The sequence below is a fragment of the Chrysochloris asiatica genome, unplaced genomic scaffold (genome assembly GCF_000296735.1).
Source record: "Chrysochloris asiatica unplaced genomic scaffold, ChrAsi1.0 scaffold00027, whole genome shotgun sequence".
Taxonomy (NCBI): domain Eukaryota; kingdom Metazoa; phylum Chordata; class Mammalia; order Afrosoricida; family Chrysochloridae; genus Chrysochloris; species Chrysochloris asiatica.
The window spans coordinates 14943204-14970764 of record NW_006408545.1 but is presented as its reverse complement, the minus strand read 5'-3'; the positions used below and the strand labels follow the sequence as shown (position 1 = coordinate 14970764).

Here is a 27561-nt window from a genome sequence, read left to right as displayed (position 1 = left end):
CATTCTTAAATCTCATCTGAGCCCTACTTATACTTTATGATCTAATCTGTTGCTAGGATTATATTAGATGAGATGGTTGTTGTTGTTGTTGGTAAGTGCCGTGGAGGCGGATCCGACTCATAGCGACCCTGCACAGGGTTTCTGAGGCTGTAAATCTTTATGGGAGCAGAAAGCCTCATCTTTCTCCTGTGGAACAGCTGGTAGGTTTGAACTGCTGACCTTGCGGTTCACAGCCCAATTCATAACCACTACACTACCAGAGCTCCTTAAAGTTCTACTAGGTTTGAAAAATTCTCAATTTCATTATGTCTGCTTATTACCAATCAATCTGAATATGGTTTATATGTATCCTAAAAAGTTTTTATTTGTATTGTTATATCATGAATAAAATGCTTGATCCATTCAATTCCAAAAAGTTTCAATGGCAACTTTTCCATATGATATAAACAGAAACTGATTTAAAAATCATATTTGAGAAATGCCATGTTTGAACTAAAAAATATTTCTAAAAATATAAAACTACTGATTTAAAAAGATCATTTCATTCACTCTGAAAATGAGGCTCAGTAATTACATACTTGTAAACACACATTTTCAAAGTAGGTCACTCAGATATATCTATGTAGTCAGAGAAATGCAGTGAGATTCTTTATTCTTCATCTGGAACACCTGGCTATGTAGTTAGCTTAAATATATTCATAAACTTTGTAATCGGATCTGCTTTAGATTGGCATCTTATTTGTCAGCATATTTTGGGAACAGGGGCTTAAGAAATAACAGCCAATTAAGCACAGATGAAGAAGGTCTCAAAAGAGCAATGCTGATGTATGGTTCTGACTCACAACCATGTGATCTCATCAAGAAATCAAGTATGCCTTTTCCGTGAAGTTTAGAGCTTGGAAATACAAAATACATGTATATGCTAAAAATACCACAAAAACCCTAAGTATGTGGAAATTTAATAAAAGCAATTATACTCAGAGAAAGGAGTTTTAAAAGATGTCAGTCAACTTACAAAAAAATTTAATAGGTGATTGAATTTTTATTTATTATACTCAGTTATCTAACATGACATCTCTAATGCTCTAAAACAGGGGTTGTTGTTGTTGTGAAGTGCCATCGAGTCGGCTCTGACCCATAGCGACCCTGTATAGGGTTTCTGAGGAGCAGCTGGTGAGCTTGAACCACTGACCTTGCAGTTCAAATGACTTTGCAGTCTGGTGCATTAGCCCCCAGAGCCACACCAGGGGTGGGGAACCTTTTTTCTGCCAAAATGTAAAACATCACTCACTGGTCATACAAAATTATCAACTTAAAAATTAGTCTGCTATATTTGGTCAAACATTTAATTTACTCACCTCAGGAGTACTGGTGTGGCGCTGTGGGTTAATGTGCTAGACTGCAAAGCTGTTTGAATTGTGATGTCGGTGGTTCAAACTCACCATCTGCTCCTCAGAAACCCTATACAGGGTCGCTATGGGTCGGAATCGACTTGACAACACTTAACAACAACGAAGTATGATAACTAAGGATCTCTGGTAGTGTATTGGTTACTAGTTGGGCTGCTAACCTCAAGATCAGCAGTTCAAAACTACCAGTTGTTCCAGAGGAGAAATATGAAGTTTTCTACTCCTGAAAAGATTTCCAGCCTCAGAAACTGTCACTGAGTCAGAACCAACTCACGGCACATAACCAATCAACCAAATAGTATGGCTGGAAATGCAGTTGTCTTTGCAGGGCCAGACCAAATGATTTCAAGGGTATACTGCCTGTGTGCCAGACGTTCCCCATCCCTGCTCTAAAACCTCTAAAATTTTAAGCCAAATGATCTTTTTATCAATGTGAACAAGAGCTGTTGGCTTTCTGCACTGGGTCTGAGTGTCTCAATACAATGTTCTCTTTAGAATCCACGTGACAAAACTCCCTTGTGAGAGACTACCTAAGAGCAGCACCTTTTCCCAAGTACAGATGAAGCTCAGATTGGCCTCATTTGTAGAATTAGAGCAGTTTCAGTGGATTCACCTTGAGCTTGGCATGAGGGAGTTATCAGATGGTCATTCAAAGTGCTTTGCTATAAAAAAAAGAAAGTATCTCCCAAAATGATCTCTGTTATTTGAAATACTTAGGTCTAGTGTGGTCTTGTAGAATAAACACTGGACTTCAAACCCACCAGTCAGACACTCCTTGAAAATCCAGGGTTGCTATGAGTAGAAACCTACATGATGGCACTTAACAACCACGCTTCAATTAAGTACAAGGGTGCTTAAAAAGTTCATGTAAAAATTATCTTTTAACTTAATTTTTCCATGAACTTTTATAAGCTCTCTTATATGTCAGTGTCTCTAACATCTTTGCTTCACTATGAAATTGTTTTTATGAGGTCAAACAGCTACAAATTTTTTAAAAAAGTGAAATGAACACATACTTGATATTTATGATGATAACTTACTCTTATACTTAGCTCACCATTGCTCCTTGGAAACACTATACAGGGTTGCTATGGGTCGGACCCGACTTGATAGCACCTAACAACAACAACAACATACTTAACTAATTGCAAATGATCTAAGAGTGGAATCAACCTTTACTTGGTCAGTTTGAAGCATGCAATGACATAATGTCCCCCTGCTTTTTTCGAAGCTCACAAAGCATACAGCGTTTTCTTTTAAAATCGCTCTTCTAGTTTTCTTGCTTTTTAATGACTGCTAAACAAATTTCTGAACTGAACATCTTGGCTTAACTTCTAAGTAGGGTTACTCATTATGTGATAATCTAATCCACCTTTATTTTTGCAGATGTCAGACTTTTAACATGCTTTCGGCATTGAGGTCTTTAAACTGTTGTCTACCTTCAGGGTATCTTCATTTTTCCGTTTCCATTACTTCAGTTCTATGTGCAATTTCAAGATCTTACTATTATGACAACTTCAATTTTCTTAGAAGGAGCTCTGTAGCATAATGGTTATGAATCAGGCTGCTAATATCACGGTCAGCAGTTTGAAACTACCAGATATTCCACGAGAGAAAGATGAAGCTTTCTGCTCCCATAAACATTTATAGCGTTGGAAACTCTATGCAGGGTCGTTATTAGTTGGAACTGCCTCCACAACAACAAACTATTATGAAACTGAATGAAGTACCATTTTATTCAAAGATAAAACAAAACTCAAACCAACAAATATTAGGAAGGCTTTGTTTATTTTGATCTTTTTAGAGTACTAAGTGAAGATTTTGGAAAAATGTATCCAAACGTTTGCTATGTTCAACTGCAAACTCAAATCACAACCTTATTCCCAAAGCATCCATTTTAGAATTCACAATAACCTAAAGGCAATGCTGTGAGACAGCCAAACAATACATAATTTACTTAAAATGATTCACAGCCTTAATTCATTCATGAGGAGCACAAGAAGCTCCTACAGGTTTTATATGGAGATAGAATTATTACGCCCGCTTTATGTTTTGCTCATCCCACTTCCCCTAAGTAGTGGTGCTGCACTGTAGGATAAGCACTGGATCGCAGAGTTGGTTTGAACCTCAAACCCACCAGGTGCTCCTTGGAAACCCTACACAGGGTTGCAAAGTCAGAATTGACTCCACGGTATTTAACAACATTTATCTACTCGTCTACCTCCTACCCATTTACAGCTCCATCCATACATCCCCCCATGTCTTTCTGTATGTCTGTGAAATAGCTTGCCAATGAAGGGAGTAGTGTTGGCCTGGTACTATAAGGAATGTGACAATTAAGCTGAATGAACAAAACAGAACGCACATTTGCAATGACTTAGTACATGATGATTATTTAGTTTCAGTGAGATTTCACTTTGCTTAATTTTTAGATACTTAAAGACTAGATTAAAACAAGTGAAGGAAACATAACAGTCTTAACGATATAATATTTCCCAAATAAAATTTTCATTGTTTGTAAAATATGAAATTTAACATTAAGAGTACATCATTCTATTTTAGATCTTGCTTTCCCTAATCCTACTAACATCTACTTGATTGTTTATTGGAAGTAATATCAAGAGTGAGCCAAGAGCCAGGAGAAGGCAGATCTCAATCAGAATATACTACTCAGAGTACGGGTTTAGCAGAAAGCACATGAGGTTTTCAAAGCAGAAATATTTTTATTCCTCCTAAGAAAACCTGCTTGAAGGTGATTTGCAGAGTACAAAGGGTGATAGAATCACAATAAGACCACAAGCTTAGTCTGAGTTTCATTATATAAAAGTTAACTTTGTTAACTATTAGTTTAAAAATGATAACAAATTACCTATCTATACAGATTCATATAAGTGTATGCAAATGTATTTGTCTTCATCTATTTTAGCTTATAGGAATCTCCCACTTATTTGGAAAAGAAAGTGTCTTGTGCAGGCAACAAAGTGGACGCCGTGTTCCAGAACATGTGGGATGGGAATATCTAACAGGGTAACCAATGAAAATAGCAACTGTGAAATGAGAAAAGAGAAAAGACTGTGTTACATTCAGCCTTGCGACAGTAATATATCAAAGAGAGTAAAGGTAAAGTTTAATTAGATTTAATTTAATTAGAATTCAATACTCAGAGACTCCTAAAATGTGTGTGTGCACATGTTTTGGAGGAGGTGGATAGTTTTGTGATTTTTGGTTCTTATAAAAATAAAATAATTCATTTTAAGTTTTAAAGTCAAACTATCTAAAGGGAAAGTAGTTTAATCTGTTGTGTGACTTTGGGTTGACTTATATTTGATGGGGAAAAATTTACCAAGCTGAGAGGTAATGTTAACCTGTTGATTCTAGACACTCTGACAGCTTAGTAATATGCATCTTCTCAGGCTGGTTTGTTATGGTGTCCCACTCTGCATATTGTGGAGAGTAGATCCTTTTCAGATTTTAACATCTTTTTTCTACATTAATTTTATGAAATGGGATAAAAGCAGTAAGTAAAACATTTTGACTACTACATAGAAATCAACAAAACAGTACATTATAAACAATAAAGTAAACAAGTGCTGATCTTAGTTATATATCACTAACTTGGAGGAGAAACCACACCATTTTCAGAATGTTCCTTGTTTACACAGTAACCTTGATAAAATACTCCTGAGATTGCAGCATACAAGAAGAGCAAATCCTGTTTCTAAAACTAGGCATTAATTGTCCAAACAGAGTGATTTTTAGAAATGCTACACAATCCTTCTTATCCCAAGTTCCTTCTCTATCACATTAGCAAGTTGAAAATTCAATTTTAAGAGGATTAAGATGTTTGTTTACTCATCTATGCCAAATTGTCTGAGGTATGTTAGGGAATTTGTTAAGTCTAGGAATTAAATATTTAATAGGACACTGTCCTTGATATTACACAAATTAGATAAATTTCTACCTGTTGTGAAATTGGATAAGGAGGAGATAGTAAAAACTATTGGAGAGTGAGTCCTATAATACTCCTTTGATGGAGCAAGAATAAGGAATTTCAAAGTTAGAAAAAGTGATGGAACTCACTAAATAGCAACTATTATTAACATGGTTGAAATAATTATAAGTTGTGTGTATGTGAGATAGAATGTCCTATGCTATCACTTTTCTAAACTCTTAGGATCAAATTTAAAGAATGACTTCTTAAATTTTTGTTATCTTTTAGATCCCCAAAGGAAAAACATGCCAACCCACTTTCCAACTCGCCACAGCTGAAAAATTCGTTTTTTCTGGATGCTCAAGTACTCAGAGTTACAAACCCACTTTTTGTGGAATATGCGTGGATAAGAGATGCTGCATCCCTAACAAGTCTAAAATGATTACCATTCAATTTGACTGCCCAAATGAAGGGTCATTTAAATGGAAGATGCTGTGGATCACATCTTGTGTATGTCAGAGGAATTGCAGAGACCCAGGAGATATATTTTCTGAGCTCAGGATTCCACAAAAATAAGCACATGGCCAAAAAGTTAGGGTTAATGAATTATGTCATCACACCAAAGAATTTAAGTGGTTACAAAACAGTGGCAAGTTAACTTTACTGGATAAAAAAATAACATACCCAGAAGAGTTAGTTTTTTTCAGATCACTACATTTAAGGCATCAGAAGCTTTTAAAAAGATTCTCTTAAAAATACATGAGATTTGAAAAACTAAAATCAAGCTTTTATCTAAATTATGGCCTGTCATTACATAATAACTAGAGTGATATTTGATTCCAATTATGAATTCCATACATACTGGAAAAATTATACAATTTACAAAAAGACATTTTATTTTACAAACTATATGGAATGTTTCCCATGAAGATATGTAAAGAGCACATCAAATTTGTAAGACTTTGTTAGTACTTTGACAATGTAGTCTAAGTTCCCATCAGATGATAATGATTACAGGGTGAGCAAGATTCCGGATTAATTCTTAAAGAGAGTAAGTGTAAATATATCTATAACTTTCATTGCATTTTTTACATATCAGTTTATTAATATTTCTTTCAGGAAGGAAGAAATAAAATTCTCTGTCCACTGCTAATAACTGTCATCTAAAAGGCTTTATAAAAACACAGTCAAAAAAAGAGAGCTAATTCCCATAATAAAATTGAAGCACACTATTAATACTTTAAAAAGGAAAGAAACTTTAAAAACAGAACACTTAAGCACAAAACTGATTGTTTTGGCTTGAAAAGAAATTGTTCCTAAAAATTAGCTTAATAAATAATAAATCAACCAATGAATTTAAAAGAAGTTGTGATTCAAAATAAATACATTTAAAGAGTAAAACTAGACTATAGTGATTAGAACAGTTCCTCTAGACCAGAGGTGGGGAAAGCCTAGCCTGTGGGCCATATAAAGCCCTTAAAATCATTTGGTCTGGCCCTGCTAAGGCAACTGCAATTCCAGACATCACATTTGTTACTGTTAAGTGCTGTGTTTCTAAGGAACAACTGGGTGAGTTTGACCTCACGGCCTTGTGGTTAAAACTGACTTCGTAGCCCAGTGTTTTATCTCACAGTGCCACATCAGGGGTGATGCTTGACCAAATATAGCAAGCTAATTTCTTAAGTTGATAATTTTGTATGGCCCATGAATGATGTTATACAATTTTGGCAGAAAAATGGTTCTCCATCCCTGCTCTAGACTACGACAGCTTCATTACCATGTATGGAAAAACATACCAGGCTTATTAATGTTCTATTCCCTTGTTATATATGGAGACATGCAAAATAATGATAACAAGTAGCACTATGTTTATATTTACAGACATTTAATATTACAGAATTAAGTGGTCTGACAAAAAAACTACATTTTAAAATAATTTAATAAAAATGAAATTCTTTTGAGTGCAAACAAGTTAATAAAAGAAACAAAACCTCATTCACAAGTATAACAACAATAAGTGGATATTACTTACAAATCAGGAGAATTTAAACAAGATCAAATAATAAATTATAAGTATAAAAATATATCTGTATAAGATTTTTATTAAAGACATGATTATCACTTGTATATATGCCTAAATATTAGGTATCTAAGAGTAAACTGTTGAAGAATTCTGTCCCCAATTTTGGAGAAGGGTATCTTTTCTGTAGACAACTGCTTCATAACATACGAGAGGACTGCACTAATTTCACCCACTGGTATCACCAAGATTGTGATTAAGTGGAAACCACTCATTTAGACAAAACAACAAAACCCAAAAAAACATCCTGATAATATGAGAAACAAACTGGGCTTTCGGAATCACAAAAAAAAGTTGAAATAGAGAAAGGGAAAAATGACTAAAAAATGTGAGATTAAGAAAAAAAAGAAATCAAAGTTGCTTTTTTCCCCCTTTCACATAGCTATGCTTAGTCTAGGTAAGTCTTGGACAGGCATGCCTTTTGTGACATCCAGTTGGTTATATTCTTGGATGAGTGCTGATAAAGATGACACAGCTTCAGTAAAACAGTTTTCCTCCATTCCTTCAACTTGCAGATAGTGATGCAGGTGAGCCTACAAATAAATACAAACCTAGATCAAGTTTACCATTTTAGGAAATTCAATACAGAGGAATCCTGTAAGATGAACAGTTACAAAGGGGTATTGAAAACTACCTTTTTTTTATAGAGCCTCATGAACCTCTCTCTCAGTTCCATAAAGGTGGGTTTCACACATGTGTTATTTGCTAAAGCTAAGAGTGAATGAGAATGGCCCACAGGAGGTACTGAACACAGGCTGGTCTTCCAGCCTTCTTGATTCCAGGAAACAAACTGTAGAGAAGGTTTTAATCTAAGAGAAAAATTCAAAGATAAAAATTAAGGTACTACAAATGTCTGCCATATAACAGTAGCCTACATTAGTTAAATTAGGACATTAATGATGCCATCATACTGTTTAGTTTATAATGTAAATCAGCTATTTCTTACTACTACCCACTGCCATGGAGTTGATTTAGACTGAGAGCAACCCCACATGTGGTTTACAAGGATGTGAATCTTTATGGGATCAGACAGCCATATTTGAATAGTGAGTTTGAATGCCAACCTGAACCCAAGGCTACACCCACAGCGTAATCAGAACTCCTTCTTACTTACGGTTCTGACTGATAGCGACCCTGATACACGGTTTCCAAGGAGTGACTGGTGTGTTTGAACCACTAACTTTGTAGTTAGCAGTCCAGTGTTTACCCTACAGTGCCACACCAAGATTTCTGACTATTAGCTGTATCAAAATTAGTTCAGAGAACAGTCTCACAGTGATCTAAGGAACATTTAGTAGGAAGATAATAAAGTTGGCTGTGATGGTGTTTAAAATAGAAACACACCCATCAGAATTAGAAATCTGGAGATAAAAAAGACAAAAACCCATTATAATTTTCCTTACTTTGCAAGTGACATAAATTTAGAAGTAGGGACTCTGGTGGTGCAGTGGATTAAGCACTGGGCTGCCAATCACAAGATCAGAGGTTCATACCTACCAGCCACTCTGTGGTAGAAAGATGAGGCTGTCTGCTCCCCTTAAGGTTTATAGTCTAGGAAACCCTACGGAGCAGATCTGTTCTGCCCTAGAAGGCTAGGAGTTGGGAATGACTCATGGGCAATGGGTTAGAGTGATTTTGATTTGGTTTTTTTGTATGGCTGAGTCAAAGGTAGGAACAATAACAGTACAGCGGGTACTGGTAGTAGTAATAAAAGTTAACACCAGAAGGAGCTCAAATAGCAAAATCAGATAAAACTTTGAACAAGTTCAGTAATTAAGATTTCCCATATATCATTTGGACTACTGGTGTGGTGCTGTAGGATAAGCACTGGACTACGGACCTCTAGGTCATCAGTTCAAACATGCAAGCTGGTCCTTGGGAACTCTATACAGGGTTGCTATGAATTGGAACTGATTCGAAGGCACTTAACAATAAATATCATTTGAATCCTGGTGTGGTGCTGTTACAGGATAAACACTGGACTAGTAAATGCAAGGTCAGCAGTCCAAACCCATCAACTCAATGGGTTAAAAATGAAACTTTCTGCTCCTGAAAGATTTATAGTATTAGAAACCCTGTATCACTTAATCAACATCAACAATGTACTATTATTATCTGTGTTTTATATTTAAGAAGAATTAGTCAGAGAAGCTAAGTAGCTTGCTCAAGGTCACACCTCAGTAAGTGACAGTGCTAGAATCTGAAGACAGACTGTCTTTACTCTGCTACACTGACACAAACAATGCACATAATTTTGAAAAATATGAAATCAAACCTTTCAATATTTCTGCGAAGATCCGAAACCTGAACATTTCCTCTTACCATTAAGGCACAAGCGAGGTAGAGATTATGTTTGGGGTCGGCCTGAATTAACTGATGATCTTTGCTAAAAGCATCTGTGAACATCTGATCCAATCTAGAAAAATGAGAGAAGCTTATTTATACAAATATGTAAAATACTCATCTACTGGTAAATAAACCACATACATATATATATGCCTAGTCTTGTCTATAATTTTCTCAGTGTAATCTTGGTGAACATAAGCATGAGGAGAGGAAATCATACAATATCTTTTTTTTTTTTAAAAAAAGAAATGCTCCTGCAGTATGTTGGTGAATTCTGATAGCTAAAATTCTTAAGAGTAGCATAGCCTCAGAAACCCTATACAGCAGGGGTGGGGAACCTGTTTTTCTGCCAAGGGCCATCTGGATATTTATAATATCATTCACAGGCCATACATTATTATCAACTTAAAAATTAGCCTGCTAAATTTGGTCAAACATTTAATTAAGTGGTGCTATCAGTTAATGCGCCAGACTGCAAAGTCAGTTTGAACTATAAGGTCAGTGGTTCAAGCTCACCAGCCGATCCTCAGAAACCCTTTACAGGGTCGCTGTGGGTCAGAACCAACTCGATGGCATGTAACTATATATGGTCTGTGGGTCGGACATTCTCCACCCCTGCTCTAAAAGTTTGGTAGGACCTTTTCCCTCTATCAACAATGAATGCTACTGTGAACTTTTCAAACTCATCATTTTTGTATATGAGTGTACTTCAAAACTACATTTTTTGTCAAGTAAACTGATTTAAGTTTTATGCTTAAAAATTGACATATACAAAAAACGAGGTGATCTGTGAAAGATATATAATAGCTGTCATATATAGGAATATCTGAAAGTCAGTATAGTTAGTGCTGGCGATGTGATAAAACATTTTAAACATAACTCTTACTTGATGTACATAACAAGTATTAAAAGGCAAGCACTCTGAATCTTATTTTTAGAGAACAGAAAACTAAAGTGCAAAATGTAAGTCACCCGTCCAACACCCTACAAGCAGTAACTGACCAAATTGTGATTCAGACTCAAATCTGTCTGACTTTTAGCTTCTTCATTAAAAATTCGATCTATTCATTTTCATAAGCCAGAAAGTGTAGTCATTAGACTTAATTTTCGATAGTTCAATACTGGCATCTTAAAGCAAGGGCCTCTTACTTAAAAGCATTCATCTAATAGAAAATGACTGTAATGTTATATATTTCTCACAAATGTATAAAATTAAGGTGTATGAAGAAATAACTACAGTGATCTAAATCTTTTCCTCTTAAAAAATGTCTTTTTAAAGTAATTCAGTTATCAAGAGACTGGAATAAAGAGATTACATCTTACCTTCGAGGGGGAATGTTAACATCTGCCAGAGTATAAAGAGGTGTTAGGCTTGACACAAGGTAATGAAGTTGGGGAAAAGGAACTAAATTCATGCTGATTTCATTAAGGTCCATATTAAGAGATCCTTCAAACCTTGCAGAGCTAAAAAATTAACATGAAAACAATAAGAAAGATTTTAATTTTAAAATGATATACTTCAAATGTAGCTCGATATATTCTGCGCTTTTCTTAAATCCTTCTGTACACTGTTCTGTATTGTAGAATATATGCTTTCTTTTTCTTTTTGGCTGTACTAGTGACATTTGATATCATGAACAATCATACATATAACATGCACTGTTGTGTGCTGTTAGATCAATTTTGACTCACAGTGATCCTCTATGTTAGAGGAGAACTGCCCCGTGAAGGTTTCCAAGTCTGCAGTCTTTACAGGAGCCGATTCCCAGGCCTTTCCTCCTGTGGAGTGGGTGGTGGATTCCAACCACCAACTTTATAGGTGCTATCAGACCCTTTACGGTAACTGCAGCAATACTTACTTTTGGATCAACTGAAGTATAACCAACACACTATTAGTTGCTTACTACACATCCCAGATGAGGCTTTCTGCTCCTGTAAAGATTTACAGCCTCAGAAACTCTGTACAGGGTTGCTATGAGTCAGAACCGACTCCACGGCACATAACAACAACATATCCAAAGGAGTCCTGCTGTGGTGCAGCAGGATAAGCACTGTACTGCTAACCACAAAATGGTGGTTCATACATATCAGCTGCTCTGTGGAAACCCTATATAGGGTTGCTATGAGTTGGAACTGACTTAACAGCACTCAACAACCCATCTAAATATATATTTTAAACTGTTTATATTTAGTTAAACGCATATACTGGTAATAATTCCAACTTCTGTGGCTCTCATGTGTTACAGAGTAGAACTGTACTCCATATAACACATGGCTGTGATACTTTGGAAGCAGACTGCCTGACCTTTCTTTCAAGGTGCCTTTGGTGGGTATGAACTGCCAACCTTTCAGTTACTAGAAGAGTACTTAATCATTTGTTCCCCTAGAGAGTGCATTAAATATGTTATTGCTTTAAAGTAGGGCTGTTGAGTTAGTTCAGACTCATAGTGACCCTGTATAGGGTCTCCAAGGAGCAGCTGGTATATCTGAGCCACCAAACTTGCAGTTCAAAGCGGCCTTGTGGTTTAGTGCCTCTCCTGCAGTGCCATACCAGGACTCCTCATTAAACATATATAGGTCAGTACTAAATAATCCTACAAACTTCCCTCAATTTCTCAAGGGTCTGCTAAATACACTCTGGGATCTTTAATATAATAATGCCAAAGTAATCATTTAGGCCAAAACCAAGGATATCTTTTAGGCTACCTAACCATGAAATATAAGATTAACTAATGTAAAAGATAAAGATATTCTACAGCCAATAATAATAATAATAATAATAATAATAATAATAATAATAATAATTGTATCTAATCAAGTGTTTCTCAAACTTATCTACCATAAAATCTTTTATCATCTAACATCTATCAATATTCTATGGAATGTACTTTGGTAAATACTGCTTTCTAAAATTTCTATGATTGATTATGCATCACTCCAAGATATTTAAAAAAAAGTAAAGTAAAAACAGAAGAAGCTGCTTAAACTTAGAATAACTAGGCAGAAAAACAGCACAAAAAAAAGCACAGTGAAATGTATAAACTGTCTGTAGGTATGCCATGAATAGATTACCTTGTGAGGTTGAGGAGCAAATTTGCCACAATGTTGTTCATTGCATCAAAGGGCTTCTGGTGCTTTTTTAAAGCCCTGGCACTTGAAGTAACCAGACTCCTTGGTTTCACAGTTTTACCCAACTTTCCAGAATTCACCATGATGTCAATTTTGCTAATGATGTCAAATAAAGACTTTTGAAGAAAAATATTGAGAGAAAAACTATTAAAAAGAGTGGACACAGATGACATTGTGTTAGGTAGGAGAGAGAAGAAAGAAAAACAATTTAAACTTTTCCTCTACAATGGGAAGGCTGAATAGTAAATGTTTCAAAAAAGAAACACATGACCATAACACAGGATGTGCGGTCTAGGGGTCAGGGTCATGTCTTACTTGGTTGTCAATGGGCAACACGCAGTCCGCATGCTCATTAAGTTCCTTCACTGCCAAGATGGTATTATAAGGTGAGGTTATGACATCATCCTCACCAGAAGGACAAACCGAAGTCACAAATCTGTATACTTCAGGGAATTCATCCTCAAGCATTTTTAAAAGAAACGTGCCAAGTCCTGATCCTGTGCCTGAGGATAAAAACATCAGAAAGAAAAAAGCATAAATGATGCAGAATATAATTATGAGGCAACTGTTTCGGTATTTTGATTTTATATTTTTAGAAATAAGTGTTAGTCTTAATTTACCAATTTCTCCTGTATATTTATTAACCCATCTAACTTCCAAGAAGGAAAGAAAGCAGCATGGGAACCAACCCACATCTGTTGCCACAGAGTGTCTGTGACTCACAGTAGCCCCTATAGGACACAGTGGAACTCCCCAGGGTTTCCAAGCTTGGAAATCTTTACAAAGCAGACGGCCACATCTTTCAATAGCACAACAGCTCATAGGTTTGAATTGATGACCTTCTTGCTTTAACCACTGTGTCACCATGACTCCCTACAACATGGTTGGTACACTGGAACACTAGGTTTCTGAGGCTATAAATCTTTATAGGAGCAGAGTGACTGGTACATTCGAACTCCTGACTGGACAGCAGCCCAACATGTAACCCACTATGCTACCAGGGCTCCTTACAACATGGGATGTTGTTAAGTGCCATTGAATCGGTGTCGACTCAGAGCAACCCAGTATAGGGTTTCCTAGGAATGGCTGGTGAGTTTGAACTGCCGACCTTGTGGTTATTCTATGGCAACACACCAAGTAGTGAGACTTAAAGAATTTAATTCCAATTTTAACTCTGACCATGATGTTGAGTGGGCTTTCTACATGTCACTCTTCTTCACATTTAAGTTATACACATATATGAGGGGACTTAAAAAAAATTCATGGAAAAACTCCAGGATCTTTTCATTCATTCCGTTTTTCCATAAACTTTTTGAAGCCCTATCGTAAACATTCAAACCCAACCAGCTGCTCCTCAGAAACCCTATACAGGGTTGCTATGAGTCAGAACAGACTTGATGCCACTTGACAATAATGCATACATATCTGTATATATACATAAACACACACATTCTATCAAAAGTAATGATTAAAGAATGAAAAGTTCAGGTAATATAATATTTAGCCTTTACTTGATATTAAAGCAATTCTAAAATAAAAACCTGTTATATATATACATACATAAAAATACACTTTTAATAGTTCTATTTCTGTCAAGTCTAGGTCTGAACACAAAACTTACAAAATGAATTCCCACTCAACTCTAACACTGTTACAGGCACACAGTGACTAGCTTTACCTCCTCCCATGGAATGGATTATGAAGAAACACTGTAAACAATCACACTGCTCTGCTGCTTTTCTGAGTTTCTCCAAAATTTGTTCTTGGTAAAGGCTGCCAAAAACTTTGTGACCTACAGCCCTGCAAAGAATACAGACTAAAATTAAAATTACTGCAGTTTTATATGTATTTTATAATTTCTGAATTATATGGCTGTAGAAAAATTCAAGTATTTTTATTGGACTAAATATATTTAATAGTTTCATGTCTGTAAGTCATATTATAACATTCTAAAGTCATGAGGTAGAAAATGTATCAAATATTATATCCTCAAATAAGAATCCCTGGTGGTACAGAAGGCTAAGCAATGGTCTACTAACTGCAAAGTCATTGGTTCAAACTCATCACTTGCTCTATTCCATAAAACTCTGCAGTCTTGGAAACCCTATGGAGCAATTCTGTCTAAAGGGTTGCTATGAGTGAATACTTACTGGATGGGAGTGGGTTTAATGCTCCAAATTATCTTGGTAATACAGGTCATTATCAGCAGATATTAAATGAGGATTTTCTAAATTTATACTCTCTTTTCTCTTGTGATATAATCACAACAGAACTGATTTCAGTTACATACAGATATGTCTCTTCCATTTAAAATGAACTTGGCAGTGGTTTTACATATTAAAGATCAGAATATAGGCAATTAGAAAGAAAATCCTAACAGAAGCTTTCTAATGTGACTTAAGTATTAGAAAACCCTGGTCTCAGTATTGCTAAATAAAATGGCACACAGTAGATAATGAATATTTATAGGGAGTATCTCTGCAAGCCTCCGTTGGTGCTCAAATTTTCAGGTATTGCTTACTATAAGAATGTTTTTGCCACAAAATGCAATCAGGTGAAACTCAAAAATTACATAGTAATTTCCAGCTCATGACCCTGCGGCGCTACACCAGGACTCCTTTATGTAAATTGGGGAGGAGCAGTTCCTGGTGTGGCACTGTGGGTTAATGCACTGGACTGCAAAGTCAGTTTGAACCACAAGGTTGGTGGTTCAAGCTCACCAGCTCCTCCTCGGAAACCCTACAATAGAGTTGCTATGGGTTGGAACCAACTCGATGGTACTTCACAACAGCAAATATGGAAACAGTGAGAATGGTTGCACAGCTTGAATCCATTATCACTGAATTGACATGAAGAAATTGTTGCCTTGGTATATGTTCTGTTGTAGAGATTCTTCAACAACAAATAAAGTATTAAAAAATAAAGCTAAACCTGGAGAATATTATACTGAGTGAAATTAGTCAGTTGCAGAGATGGACACTGTAAAAAGTCAAGAAAAGGTTTTCATGCCATAATAAACACTCTATAAAGGTTACCGAGGGGTGTGACGGAAAGGAGATTTATTCATTGGCTAGTGGTGATACAGGGTAAGACCTGGACCACAAAGTGTAGATTTGAACCTCAAGGATGGTGGTTCACACTCACCAGCCACTCCTTGGAAACCTTTACAAGGTCACTATGAGTCAGAAGCAAGTGGACGGCACTTTACAACAACAACAGAGTGTAGACTGACATGTGCCAACCTGGGTGACAGGAAAAGCTGTTGGAAAAAAAAAAAGGAAAAAATTTTTTTTTCCCATGTGTTTGAAGGGAAACAATGTACATTTATTTTCTCATTAGGACAAACCACTGGGAATGTTCCTTAAAAAAAGGAAAAAAAAGGAAAAAAAATAAGAGGGTAAACAAGATTTGGAAACGGACAGTTGTAATAGGTGTGCAACATGAGAAGTGCACCTGGTTTGGCCGGATTGTGCATGGAAACCTAGTTGAAATGGCAAATTGTTTTGTTTTGTTGTATATATGTTGTTGTTAAGTGCCACTGAGTTGGCTCTGACCCACAGCGACCCTATATAGGGTTTCTGAGGAGCAGCTGGTGAGTTTGGACTTCCGACCTTGTGGTCGAGTGCTTACTCTACGGTGGTATACCAGGATTCAAAAAATATATAAAAAGTAAAGCTACATAGTAAATTATTCAACAACTAAAGCCAAAAGAACACAGCATTTGGCGATAAAGTTAGCTCACTTATTCAGCACTATATATCAAGGAGCTCTGGTAGCGTAGTGGTTACGAATCAGGCTATGATCCGCAAGGTCAGCAGTTCGAAACTACCAGTGGTTCCGCGGGAGAAAGATGAGGCGTTCTACTCCCGTAAAGATTTACAGCCTTGGAAACCCTGTGCAGGGTCACTATGAGTCAGAACCGACCCCACAGTATTTAACAACAACAACAACAATATATCATAAGCCTAAGAGACTGGCTGAAAATAGCTAAAATATGAATTTAAGATTTGCAAATAAACAAGTAGTGGTTACAAGTTGGGCTGTTAACCTCAAAGTCAGCAGTTTGAACCTATCAGCCATTCTGAGGGAGAAAGATGAAGCTTTCTGCTCCCATAAAGATTTACAAGAAAGGGAAGGAATCTTCACATCAAGTATCAATGCTATACCCTCTGCACACAGGGTAGATAGGGATGGGCAACTTAGACATTGGCTACCTAAAATGAGGGGGCGATAAAGGCACAAAGTGACTGGCTTACAAGGTTTCAAGGGGGAACTCAGTTTAATAGTGTGTGGGGGAAGAAAGAGCCCCCACTGAATAGTTTTCATCCTGTCTAGATGGGTCTGGTTAAAAGTGATGGGGATAAAAGTCTTATGATTCAATAGTGAACAACTGTTATCATGACCAATTGCGACTGTCATAATTGTAAAGGTAGAAGGTTTTTTTTAACAAAAATGGGGGAGTAGTTAATCTTACAGTCCAGAAACAACTCTAGGACCGTCAAGGGAGAAAAGCACAAGTGGAATGCGAGACCTTATCCAGAGAAGCAGCAGCACCAGAGATGGAAGCAGAGATGGGGACATGGAGAGAGGGAGCAGCTGAGGACTCTAGATTCATGGGAAGAGAGGGACTAAGAGATGGCAGCCAGGAGGCAGACTTGCAGAATGTGCCCTTTGGTGGCGTAAACTATTATAATACGCCTGAGTGTTTTTTTTTTTTTTAAAAAAAGAGCTAAAGTGAATAGAGAGAAATACTGTTAACTGATGGTACATGGAGGGGATTATAATCATTGTAATGAAACGAAGTGTATGATTTGTTGAATGTAAAATTGATGATCTGCCCTGTAAACTTTCACTCAATCCACAATAAAAACCTTAAAAAAAAAAAGATTTACAGCCAATGATTATATATTCTGGAGTGTTTTTGTATTCATCAAACAACAGAAACAAAAAACAGAGAAACACAGGTAATAGAAGGAAATGCTGTTGAATGATAATGCATGGAAGGGATTGTAATCATTGCAATGAAATGAAATACGACAGGATGAGTACAAAACTGATGTTCTCCCATGTAAACTATCATTCAATTCACAATAAAAGCTTAAAAAAAAAAAGTTAATAGAGTTAAATTATGTTAACTAATGGTACATGGAGGGTATTGCAGTCACTGTAATCAAGCAAAATATGATTTGCTGAATGTAAAACTGATGACCTGCACTGTAAACTTCCATATAATATACAATAAAAAAGTTTTTAAAAATGAAAAAAAGATTTACAGCCTTGGAAACCCCATGGAGGGTCACTATGAGTCAGAACTGACTCAACAGCATATAACCACCAACCACTAGATTAAAAAAAAAAAATCAAATACAGTTTCAATGGCGTTGACACTGCAAGGTCAGTTTGAATGGCAAAGTCAGCAGTTCAAACTCACCAGCCACTCCTCTGAAACCCTATATAGGGTCGCTGAGTTGGAACCAACTCGATGACATGTAACAACTTAACAAAGTTTCAATACAGCATCTTAGATGATCACTTATGATTTTCTTCCAGTAATGAGAAACTATTATATATACTGTTGTTGTTGTTGTTAAGTGCCGTGGAATCAGTTCCAACTCAGTGACTCTGTATAGGGTTTCCTAGGTGTTAAATCTTTGTTGGAACAGAAAGCCTCATCTTTCTCTTGTGGAGTGGCTGGTGGGCTCAAACAGTGGACCTTGTGGTTCGCAGTCAAGCGCTTATTGTATGGAGCCACCGTGCTCCCAGTATATATGTTGTGGAGTCAGTTCTGCCTCATAGTAACCCTTTATAGGGTTTCTGAGGAGTGGCTGGTGGGTTTGAACTGCCACCCTGTGGTTCAAATCGACATTGCAGCCTAGTGTTTATCCTACATCTCCCCATCTGGGCTCCCATTATACATGAGGGAGCTTCAAAATGTTCAAGGAAAAATTCTATTATCTTTTTTTTTTTTTCCTATTATTTTTTAATTCCATTTATCCACAAACTTTCTAAAGCCCCCCTGTATTTAAGAGCCAAACATAGCCCTAAAGCTAACTAAGAATCCTGGGATACTTTGGCTTGTGCCTCTGGGTCATATTAAATTTGGCTGACTGGAGAAATTATGAGTCAAATAATATTCTTAAGTATAACGATTGTCAGTAGCTAGTATCATGCAAGAATCAATCTAAAAGAGGAAACTGGAGAATAAGTAAATTTTTTCTCGATATGGCTGGCTCAGAAGCACTGTGAAACACCATGTTTTCTGTGAGGCAATACTTTTACAGTAACAATGATGGGCTGCGAGACCTTGACTTATGTGTGGTAACCGACACCTTGCTTTCATGTCATCAGGACCTATTAAAAAGAAGGCAAGTTAAAATTTTATTTTTCTGGTTGAAATTCAATTTTCATATTCAGTATAATCTCACCAGTTATTCCCTGAGCCAGAAATATCAGTGATAAGCTGCTTGCTATCAAATACTTCTCTCAATGGGCCCTGCAGAATTTCATTCACTACTCCTTCCTCCATGTCAATCAAGACAGCCTGAGAAAGAATGAAAAATTTCATCAGCTTATTTTCCTTTACAATTTGTCATTAATTGTAAGTGAAAAGAATCTGAGTTAAATCTCTAAGGAGAATTTTTTCTAAGAATTTCACTCTGTTGGGAAGGTGGGATCCAAATAAGAGCTGGATTTTATATACTTTGATCTACTCAAAATGTCCAATGGGAAAGAAAAGGGTCAGAATAATCTCTTCAACTAAATTTCTATTTATCTTTTTATCTGTAAGTATGTGTGAATATAAATTTCTTGAGAACAAGGCTTAACAGAACAAATTCCTAATAAATGCAACATGCATCGATGGATTTATTCACTAGGAACAACCATACTGTTTTCTGAGTCACAGCCCCAAAATGCCCAATTAAAATCAGCAAACTTACTATTATGAGCAAGGCCAACACACTGGACAGACTCAATGATGACAACAGAGCCCACTCTTCCAACTAACCTCACAATTTAGTTTCTAACCAAAACTTTACATCCTATACTACTAAGGGGAAAATGAGAAATTAATACATAATTAACTATGGAAAGAGAAGTAATCACAGAAAACAAGGTGGAAAGAAGTATGATAGGATAGATGCAGGAAAAACTTGTTAGCAGGATTATGTCCTTTGTACTTTTTACTTTCCTTATTTTCTATCACAAGAAAGAAAAGTGAAAATGTAAAACAAACAGCAAAGCTTAAAAAGGATTCTGAAATAATCTTAAAACCAGGTGCCATAGAGTTGATTTCGACTCATGGTGACCCCATTTATGTCAGAGTAAATATGTGCTCCATAAGGTTTTCAATGGCTGAGTTTTCAGAAGTGGATAACCAGTTCTTTGTTTCAAAGAACCTTTTGGTGGACTTGAACCTCCAACCTTTTTGTTAGTAGCTGAGCTGCATTAACTGTTTGTAGTATTCAGGTACTTCTGAAATAGCCTTAAGATATAATATGAAGCTATTTGTTAACTCCTTGAGTCACAGAGAGGTGCTTGGTTTAAGGATGTTTATAGTCCTTGTGACTACACAAATTTTAAGCATTTTCAGCATGCCACTGTTGTAAGTGCTTTATACATATTATCCAATTCAATCTTTACAATTCTATGTAATGGTACCATAATCAACTCCAATATACAGATGAGGACAGTGAGGTCTGTTGTTAGGTGCTGTTGAGCCAGTTCTGACTTATAGTGACCCTAGGTTTGAGCACATTGTGGCCGACACTGTGTCAGTCTATCTCATTGAGGGTCTTCCTCTTTATCACTGACTCTCTAATTCACCAAACATGATGTCCTTCTCCCAGGATTGGCCCTTCCTGATAATATTCGCTAGTTATCTGAGACACTGAACAAAGGAGAGAGTCAGGCACCAAGTTATCTTGTGTAGGTAGTGGTGACAAGAGCCATACAAGAGAGAAGGTAGAAGGGTACTTTCTAGGACAAAAGTCAAAGGCTATAAGAATAAGCTGAGTTCGCTTGTTTCCTAATAATGCTCATTCCACCTTCTCCCATGCTCACTTACATGGGAGTAGGAAAGAGCCCAAATTCGAAGTGGTCTAGAAAATGTGAAAGTCTTTTTTCTCTCTTTGGTTGGAATTGGGATGTTAGCTTCTTCCTGAGGCATGGTATATACTAAGTGTCAATCAATTCTTCTAAGATCCTACAAGTCACATGGTCTCTGGGCCAGATTTTGTTTTCAGTGACAGCACAGTTCACAGATACAAAGACATGGTCCCCGGTGCCACAGCACTACTGCCCTTTACTCTTTCAGCCACTGTACTTGTTTTGATTGTTATCCTCTTAATGACTTCCAGAGTTTTTACACTTTTCTTTTCATTATAATAAAAAATTACTGATCAGCAACTGGAAAAGGCAGTTCGTTGTGAGAAATAATCACAGAAATGTTGGAAGGTGAGTAATTTAATATTGTAAATATGGGGTACTGCCTCTGGAAGTACTTTGGCTCAGAACTTAAACGGTAACATTTACTTATCATAATGAGGCTGGAGCCAGGCATTGTATGGGGAGTCATTACCTTGCTGCAAATAAAAACCTTCCATTCTATTTCAATGACAACTTACCCTACATTAATATTTTAGATTCTTAAGAAGGCTCCATTTGTTAACATCTATCTAGACATATATTTCCCCTCAACATTTAAGAAACACATTAAGTATATTATTTGTATTTGAATCACTTACCTGCAGTTTGGGGTGGGCACAGAAACCCAGTTGGTTGACTGCATGTTACATAGCCACCGCCATCTCAACATAACTTTATATTAAATGTGGCTTAGTAAATTGTTTTTTTTTTTTTTTAATTTGAGAAGTTAAATTTTATTCTCAAGATAGTTATAGCAATATTGTTATTTTAAAAACACATGCAATGTAAGAATCCAAATGTATTATCTTACTCGTGCTTTTAAAGAACAAATTTTTCCCTTGGAAATACTGCCACCATCACCAACCACTCTGAAAGACAAAAAAAAAACAAGTTTTAAGATCTTCCATGGTTAAAAGTATTAACAGGTAACAGTTAACTTCCATTTAGTCATTCCTGACTTCCTCATTTGCCTACTTCCCGTTAGGTTGAAAGGGAGGTACTTATTTTCCCTATCTTCCTTTGCAATTAGATCTAACAATGTTATCCAGTTCTAGGCCATGACATAAAGAAGACACATGCTGGGAAACTTCTCTGGTAAAAAGGACCAGATGCAGTTGGAGCACACCTTCTCCTGTTTTCCTGCTTTGAACACAAATATGGATGTAATAAATAAACCAATTTCTTGTAACTCAAAAGTAATAAACACAATGATGAAAAGCCAGTATGTGTCCTGGTGTGGCACTATGGGTTAATGCACTACATTGCAAAGTAGGTTTGAACCACAAGGTCAGCGGTTCACGCTCACCAGTCACTCCTCGAAAACCCTATATAGGTTCATTAAGCAGCTCTGGTAGTGTAGTGGTTACGAATTGGGCGGCTAATCTCACAGTCAGCAGCTCAAATCTACCAGGTGTTCCATGGGAGAAAGATGAGGCTTTCTGCTCCTGTAAAGATTTACAGCCTTGGAAACACTGTACAGGGTCGCTATGAGTTGGAACTGACTCCACAGCACATAGTAACAACACAGGTAGGAACTGACTAGATGGTATTTAACAACATGTCAAATATGCTGGAACAACAGATAGTATCTGGGTCTCTGAGGTCCTCTTCTAAGCCTAGAGTGTTCTACTTTCAGATTTGTTGTGCGTTAACTAGATGTCTTTATTGCTTAAGCCACCATTAGTCAAGTATTCTTTAGTAGCCAAACACACATCTGCTGGTTATATACCATTGAGTCTCTAAGGCTATTCTGCTGATTTCCTGTTGAGAAGTTACCTAAGTAGCTAAATCTATGATCAAACATAGGTCAATATAGTTCATAAACCACAGGTGACATAAGCACAGAGGATGCTATGGGTAAGAAGCCCTACTCAGACTGAGGGTCAAGCATTGGGCCACTAAATGCAAGATCAGAGGTTCGAACTCACCATCTGTTCTTAGGGTTGTTTGCTCCCATAAAGATATAGTTTTGGAAACCCTATATAGATAGGGTCTCTATGAGTCGAAAGTGACCTGATAGTAGTGGGCTTGGTTTTCATGCTATGGGTGAGGGGTTGGAAAATTGATTCTTGGGTCACCTTTCTTCATATATAGTTTTACACAGCTAAGTGTATTTGTTTATTACCTATACTGTATTCATACTATATAATGGTAGAGTTGAGTAGCTACAACACAGACTTTATGGACTGCAAAGCCTGAAATATTTACTATCTAGTCCTTACAGAAAAGGTTTGTAAGCATCTGCTACAGGTAAATTCCTTCATGCTATGAAAAATATACTAAAATTTTCTCAAAAAGACACATATGTGTACATAATATGGTCTCATATATTTGAAAAAGAATATTCATACTCCTTTTTGGAATAGATGCAGTATGTGTTGTCAATACATGAAAAGACAGCAGGCTGCATACTTTCTCCTGGTCTTCCTAAACTTATATTGGGGAAACATGACCAAATATAGTAGATGTAAGTACAGTATGTAAATTCATCTTATTCAAAGAAAATGCCTGCAGGCTGAACTTCAACTATGTAATACTCAATGAAGAGTGAGTTACTTTCCAGAATGGAAGGGTTTGGGTAGGCATGTAGTTTAGCAAGGGAAGAACCTGAAAGTATTACAAAAGCAAATCTGAGTAGCATGTCTCTTAATAGCTTTTGGGGGAGATGGTCTGGCTTACAATCATGAAGGAATCTAGTCTATGACAGACAGCTCTCTAATATAGATGACATTAGTCATAAAATCTAATTTCTTAGTGTAATTCCAAAATCACTAAGCAACAATCTGAGTATTACGTAGCTTTCCAGGCAGATCTCCCATAGAAGAGAATGTACCTATGTAGAAAAACGCATTCTGTTTTTCAGTTATAGTTTTACTGTCAATTAGTAACTTTAATCTCTCATTCTTTCAGAGTTTGGCTAATCTGATTGTACCAAAGAGCAATGAACCCCTTGTTATGCTGCTAACAATAAGATTTCTGAGTTTGCAATCCTGAAAGTCATACTTTGCAATTCACCAAAGAGGTAGGGACTAATTGGCCGTCTCTAGGAAATAACTAAGGAGCTCTGGTAGTGTAGTGGTTACGCACTGGGCTGTGAACCTTAAGGTCAGCAGTTCGAAACTACCAGCTGTTCTGCGGGAGAAAGATGAGGCTTTCTGATCCCGTAAAGGTTTACAGTCTCAGAAATCCTGTACAGGATTCGCTATGAGACGGAACCAACTCCATGGTACATAACTACCACCAGGAAATAATTGCCTCAAAGAAATACCTAGCCAACTAATTAAAAACAAATTGAAAATTTTATTACACTAACTTAACACCAGTTATTAAGTATGTATATTAACCTAACACTTAGTTTTATGAAGTACTCAGAAAATCCATATAATATTAACTTATCAGATTTTGGAGTCCTGGTGTGGCGTTGTGTGCTAATGTGCTGGATGGCAAAGTCAGTTTGAACCACAAGGTCAGCAGTTCAAGCTCACCAGTTGCTCCTTGGAAACCCTACACAGGGTCGCTATGGAACTGACTCAACGGCACCTAGCAACAACAAATCAGATTTTAGCCAATCAAGTGTTTAAGTGGAATGCCCAGTTATTATTGAGCATGAGTCACTTCCAAGTTTAAAAAAAAAAAGGAGGCTGTCCCAATTTTCCTCCCTATGCCTTTACCCTCTCCTTCAATGGTGTGGTTGATGGAATCTAGCATACCAAGTAGTCAGAATTCCTTATTACAGTAAATGCTTGACCACATTATCAATAGTGAAAAAACCCCCAGAAAATTGATATTAATATTCTCTCAGAATCAGTGCTTGTCCCCCCTTTGTTTTGACTGTAGCAAGGTGGGAAGGGAAATAGGATAAAATTCAACAGTATCTTTACTCAAAATCTGAGTTTAAAAAATTATTTAAAAGAAAAACAATCTACTTTAATCCCCCTCCCCCATGGATTTAATGATTAAATAATAAAAACTTCAGAAAAACCCTGAAAGTTAGTTTAAAATGTTTCAAATAAAAGGTACAGGATACTTACATATAAAGAAACTTTAAAAAAAGTTTGTGGAAAATGGAATTAAAAGATAATGGAATTTTTCCATGAACTTTTTAAAGCCCCTTTGTATTCTTAATTGCTGTTGTTGTTAAGTGCTGCAGAGTTGGTTCCGACTCAATCTGTTTAGGGTTTCTAAAGAGCGACTGACAACTTTGAACTGCTGACCTTATGATTCAAACAGATCTTGTACTCCAGTGCTTATCCTACAGTGCCATACCTTGACAAATGCCTTTCTCCTTTCTAGCACATTCATACATTCATATTCATATTCTGGGCCATAAATATCAAAGAAAAGTAAATGATAAGATTTTTCCTTCAAAAGTTTACTATTGATGGATGCCTTAACAAAATATCCTTAAGTGAAAAATTTCAGTATTTTATTGTAAAGTTAAAAGACGTTAAGCTAAAAGAAGTCATGCTAAGGGTTTTGCTTAATATGGCTTCAACAGAAAAACTATTGTCCAGTTCTACAGAATATGCTTTCGTGATTAAGAAAAATGAACCCCAAATTAGACAATTTCTTCACAGTTACCAACTGTTTTTATTTCCCTTCATATCCAAAGACTGTTCTCCCAGCCTGTTGATAAGCTAAGTTCATCATTCTCTCTTACGGACTTTAATCTCTTACCTGGTATCCACATTTCTAAAGAAGCTGCTTATAGCTTCATCATAGATTCCTTTCTAAAAAGAGAAAAAAAAGTATTTATAGCATTTGATAAAATCATTTTGATAATTCCACAGTATATGAGGATATGTAATATCCCACTTGTAATTTTAACATCCCATTTGTAATGGCTTTGTTGAGAGCCTGCTAACCTAAAGGCTGGCAGTTGGAATCTACCCAGTGGCAGAGCTGGGAAGCCCCGGCAATCTGTTTCTATCAACAGTACAGTCAAGAAAACCCTATGGCCAGCTCTAGTCTATAACAACATAGGCGTTGCCATGAGTAGGAATCTACTTGACAGCAATGGATTGGGTTTTTAAACAATGTTTTTTAATGGTTTTGTTGCTGTTAGCGGTCATCCAATCAGCAGGACTCATGGCAACCCCACGTACAATAGGATCAGACCATCGTGATTAAGTATTTTCTTTGGCTGCTTTTTGGAAGTAGATCCCCAGGCTCTTCTGTCTAGTCTGTGTTAGTCTGAAAGCACTGCTGAAACCTGTTCAGCATCCACTGACAGGTGGATGGTGGCTACTTGTGAGGTGCACTGGCTGGTACTGACCCTGGGTCTCCTGCATGCAAGAAAAGAATCCAATCGTTGAACCACCTTTGGTGGTGTGATAAGCAAAAGCATATGTCACAAGACACTTAGCCTGATTCTTCCAGTCAGCTTATAGAGAATAAATGCTTTGAGATTTCAGAATTAAGTTTAGCTTCTTCTCGTTGTTACCTGCCATGGAATCAGTTTCGACTCATAGTAACGCCATAGAGGGTTTCTGAGGCTTTAAATCTTTGTGGAAGCAGAAAGCCTCATCTTTTTCCCACTGAGTGGATGGTGGCCGTGAACTGCAGACCTTGTGGTATGCAGTCCATTGCTTAAAGCGCTTCCTTAAGTACAGCAGAAGGTGTTAAAGAAAAGGATTCCCTGTAGGGTAGTACAGCAGGTGCATCAAATGAGTTTTCTTCAAATTCTTGGTAATCAGTTTAAAAATGGATAGTTAAATTGTAGGATATGTTACCTGTTTTATAAAGTACTTCATTTACACCACCTTACGGATCTTCACAAGAGTCCTGGTAAAGGCGGAGGGCCCTGAGAATTAAACTATTAGAACCTCCTAATACACAGCACTGGAAGATCAGCACTGGAATGCTAACCGCAATGTCGGCAGTTCAAACCCATCAGCCACTCCTCGAAAACCCTATATGTGTCGGAACCGACTTCACGGCACTAACAAACTACATTAGAACCAAGGTCCCCGGCCTGTGTTCAGTCTGTGTCTATCGGCATTATCTTCTTTACAGTGAAGATCCCATACAATCTATATCGATCAGATAAAAGCTCAAGTGGTGGTGGTTATGTGCCGTCGAGTCGGTTCCGACTCATAGTGACCCTGTACAGGCTATAAATCTTTATGGAAGCAGAAAACCTCATCTTTCTCCCGCGGAACAGCTGGTAGTTTCGAACTGCTGACCATGAGATTAGCAGCCCGATTCTAACCACTACGCTGCCAGAGCTCCTGAAAAGCTAAAGTATAACTTGTATTTCTTTGTTGAAGGAGCCCTGATGACAAGCAGGCAGTGGAGAAGCCTCCTGGTACCTTGTTGACGGCGGCATGCTCTCTCAGCGCCAGGTCCCAGAAACAGCAGCCGATCTGGTTCCCGCACTGTCCGACTACGACCAAGAGAGGAAGGAGAGAAAATAGACATGAGGCGGGAAACCAGGCCTCTCGGCTGAAAGGCGCCCAGGTCCCCACGTCCAGACGAAACTTACCCTGTATGACCACCGACTGGGTCATGCTGCGGAGCTG

General features: G+C 37.0%; 2 protein-coding genes across 3 annotated transcripts in view; one reads left to right on the top strand and one right to left on the bottom strand.

The window, feature by feature from the left end:
• The window catches only part of WISP3 (WNT1 inducible signaling pathway protein 3), a 43444-nt gene extending 28427 nt beyond the window's left edge, over window positions 1-15017 (top strand). The window contains exons 4-6 of one of the 2 annotated variants that reach the window (XM_006839919.1): window positions 4336-4529; window positions 5629-5937; window positions 15008-15017. In XM_006839919.1, coding sequence (XP_006839982.1) covers window positions 4336-4529; window positions 5629-5916 — 482 coding nt within the window. In that variant the 3' untranslated portion in view covers window positions 5917-5937; window positions 15008-15017. Of the gene's footprint in view, window positions 1-4335; window positions 4530-5628; window positions 5976-15007 lie in introns of those variants that run through there. The other variant, XM_006839918.1, reaches the window with a different exon arrangement.
• Window positions 7795-27549, bottom strand: TUBE1 (tubulin, epsilon 1). The gene is made up of 12 exons (XM_006839920.1): window positions 27525-27549; window positions 27352-27425; window positions 25718-25770; window positions 21852-21909; window positions 19321-19436; window positions 14574-14695; window positions 13211-13398; window positions 12839-13011; window positions 11090-11230; window positions 9696-9836; window positions 8055-8229; window positions 7795-7953 (listed from the first exon to the last, which is right to left on the bottom strand). The coding sequence occupies exons 1-12, from the start codon at window positions 27547-27549 to the stop codon at window positions 7795-7797; spliced, it is 1425 nt and encodes a 474-aa protein (XP_006839983.1).
• Between the last annotated feature and the right edge of the window lie 12 nt (window positions 27550-27561).

Excerpts from the sequence above, each read along its gene's own strand:
- TUBE1 (XM_006839920.1), bottom strand. The coding sequence starts at position 27,549 with ATGACCCAGTCGGTGGTCATACAGG. Across the intron at positions 14,696-19,320 it reads TCTGGCTCAGGGAATAACTG|GGCTGTAGGTCACAAAGTTT; the intron begins GTGAGATTATAC and ends TATTCTTTGCAG. Across the intron at positions 9,837-11,089 it reads GTTAACATTCCCCCTCGAAG|ATTGGATCAGATGTTCACAG; the intron begins GTAAGATGTAAT and ends TCATTTTTCTAG.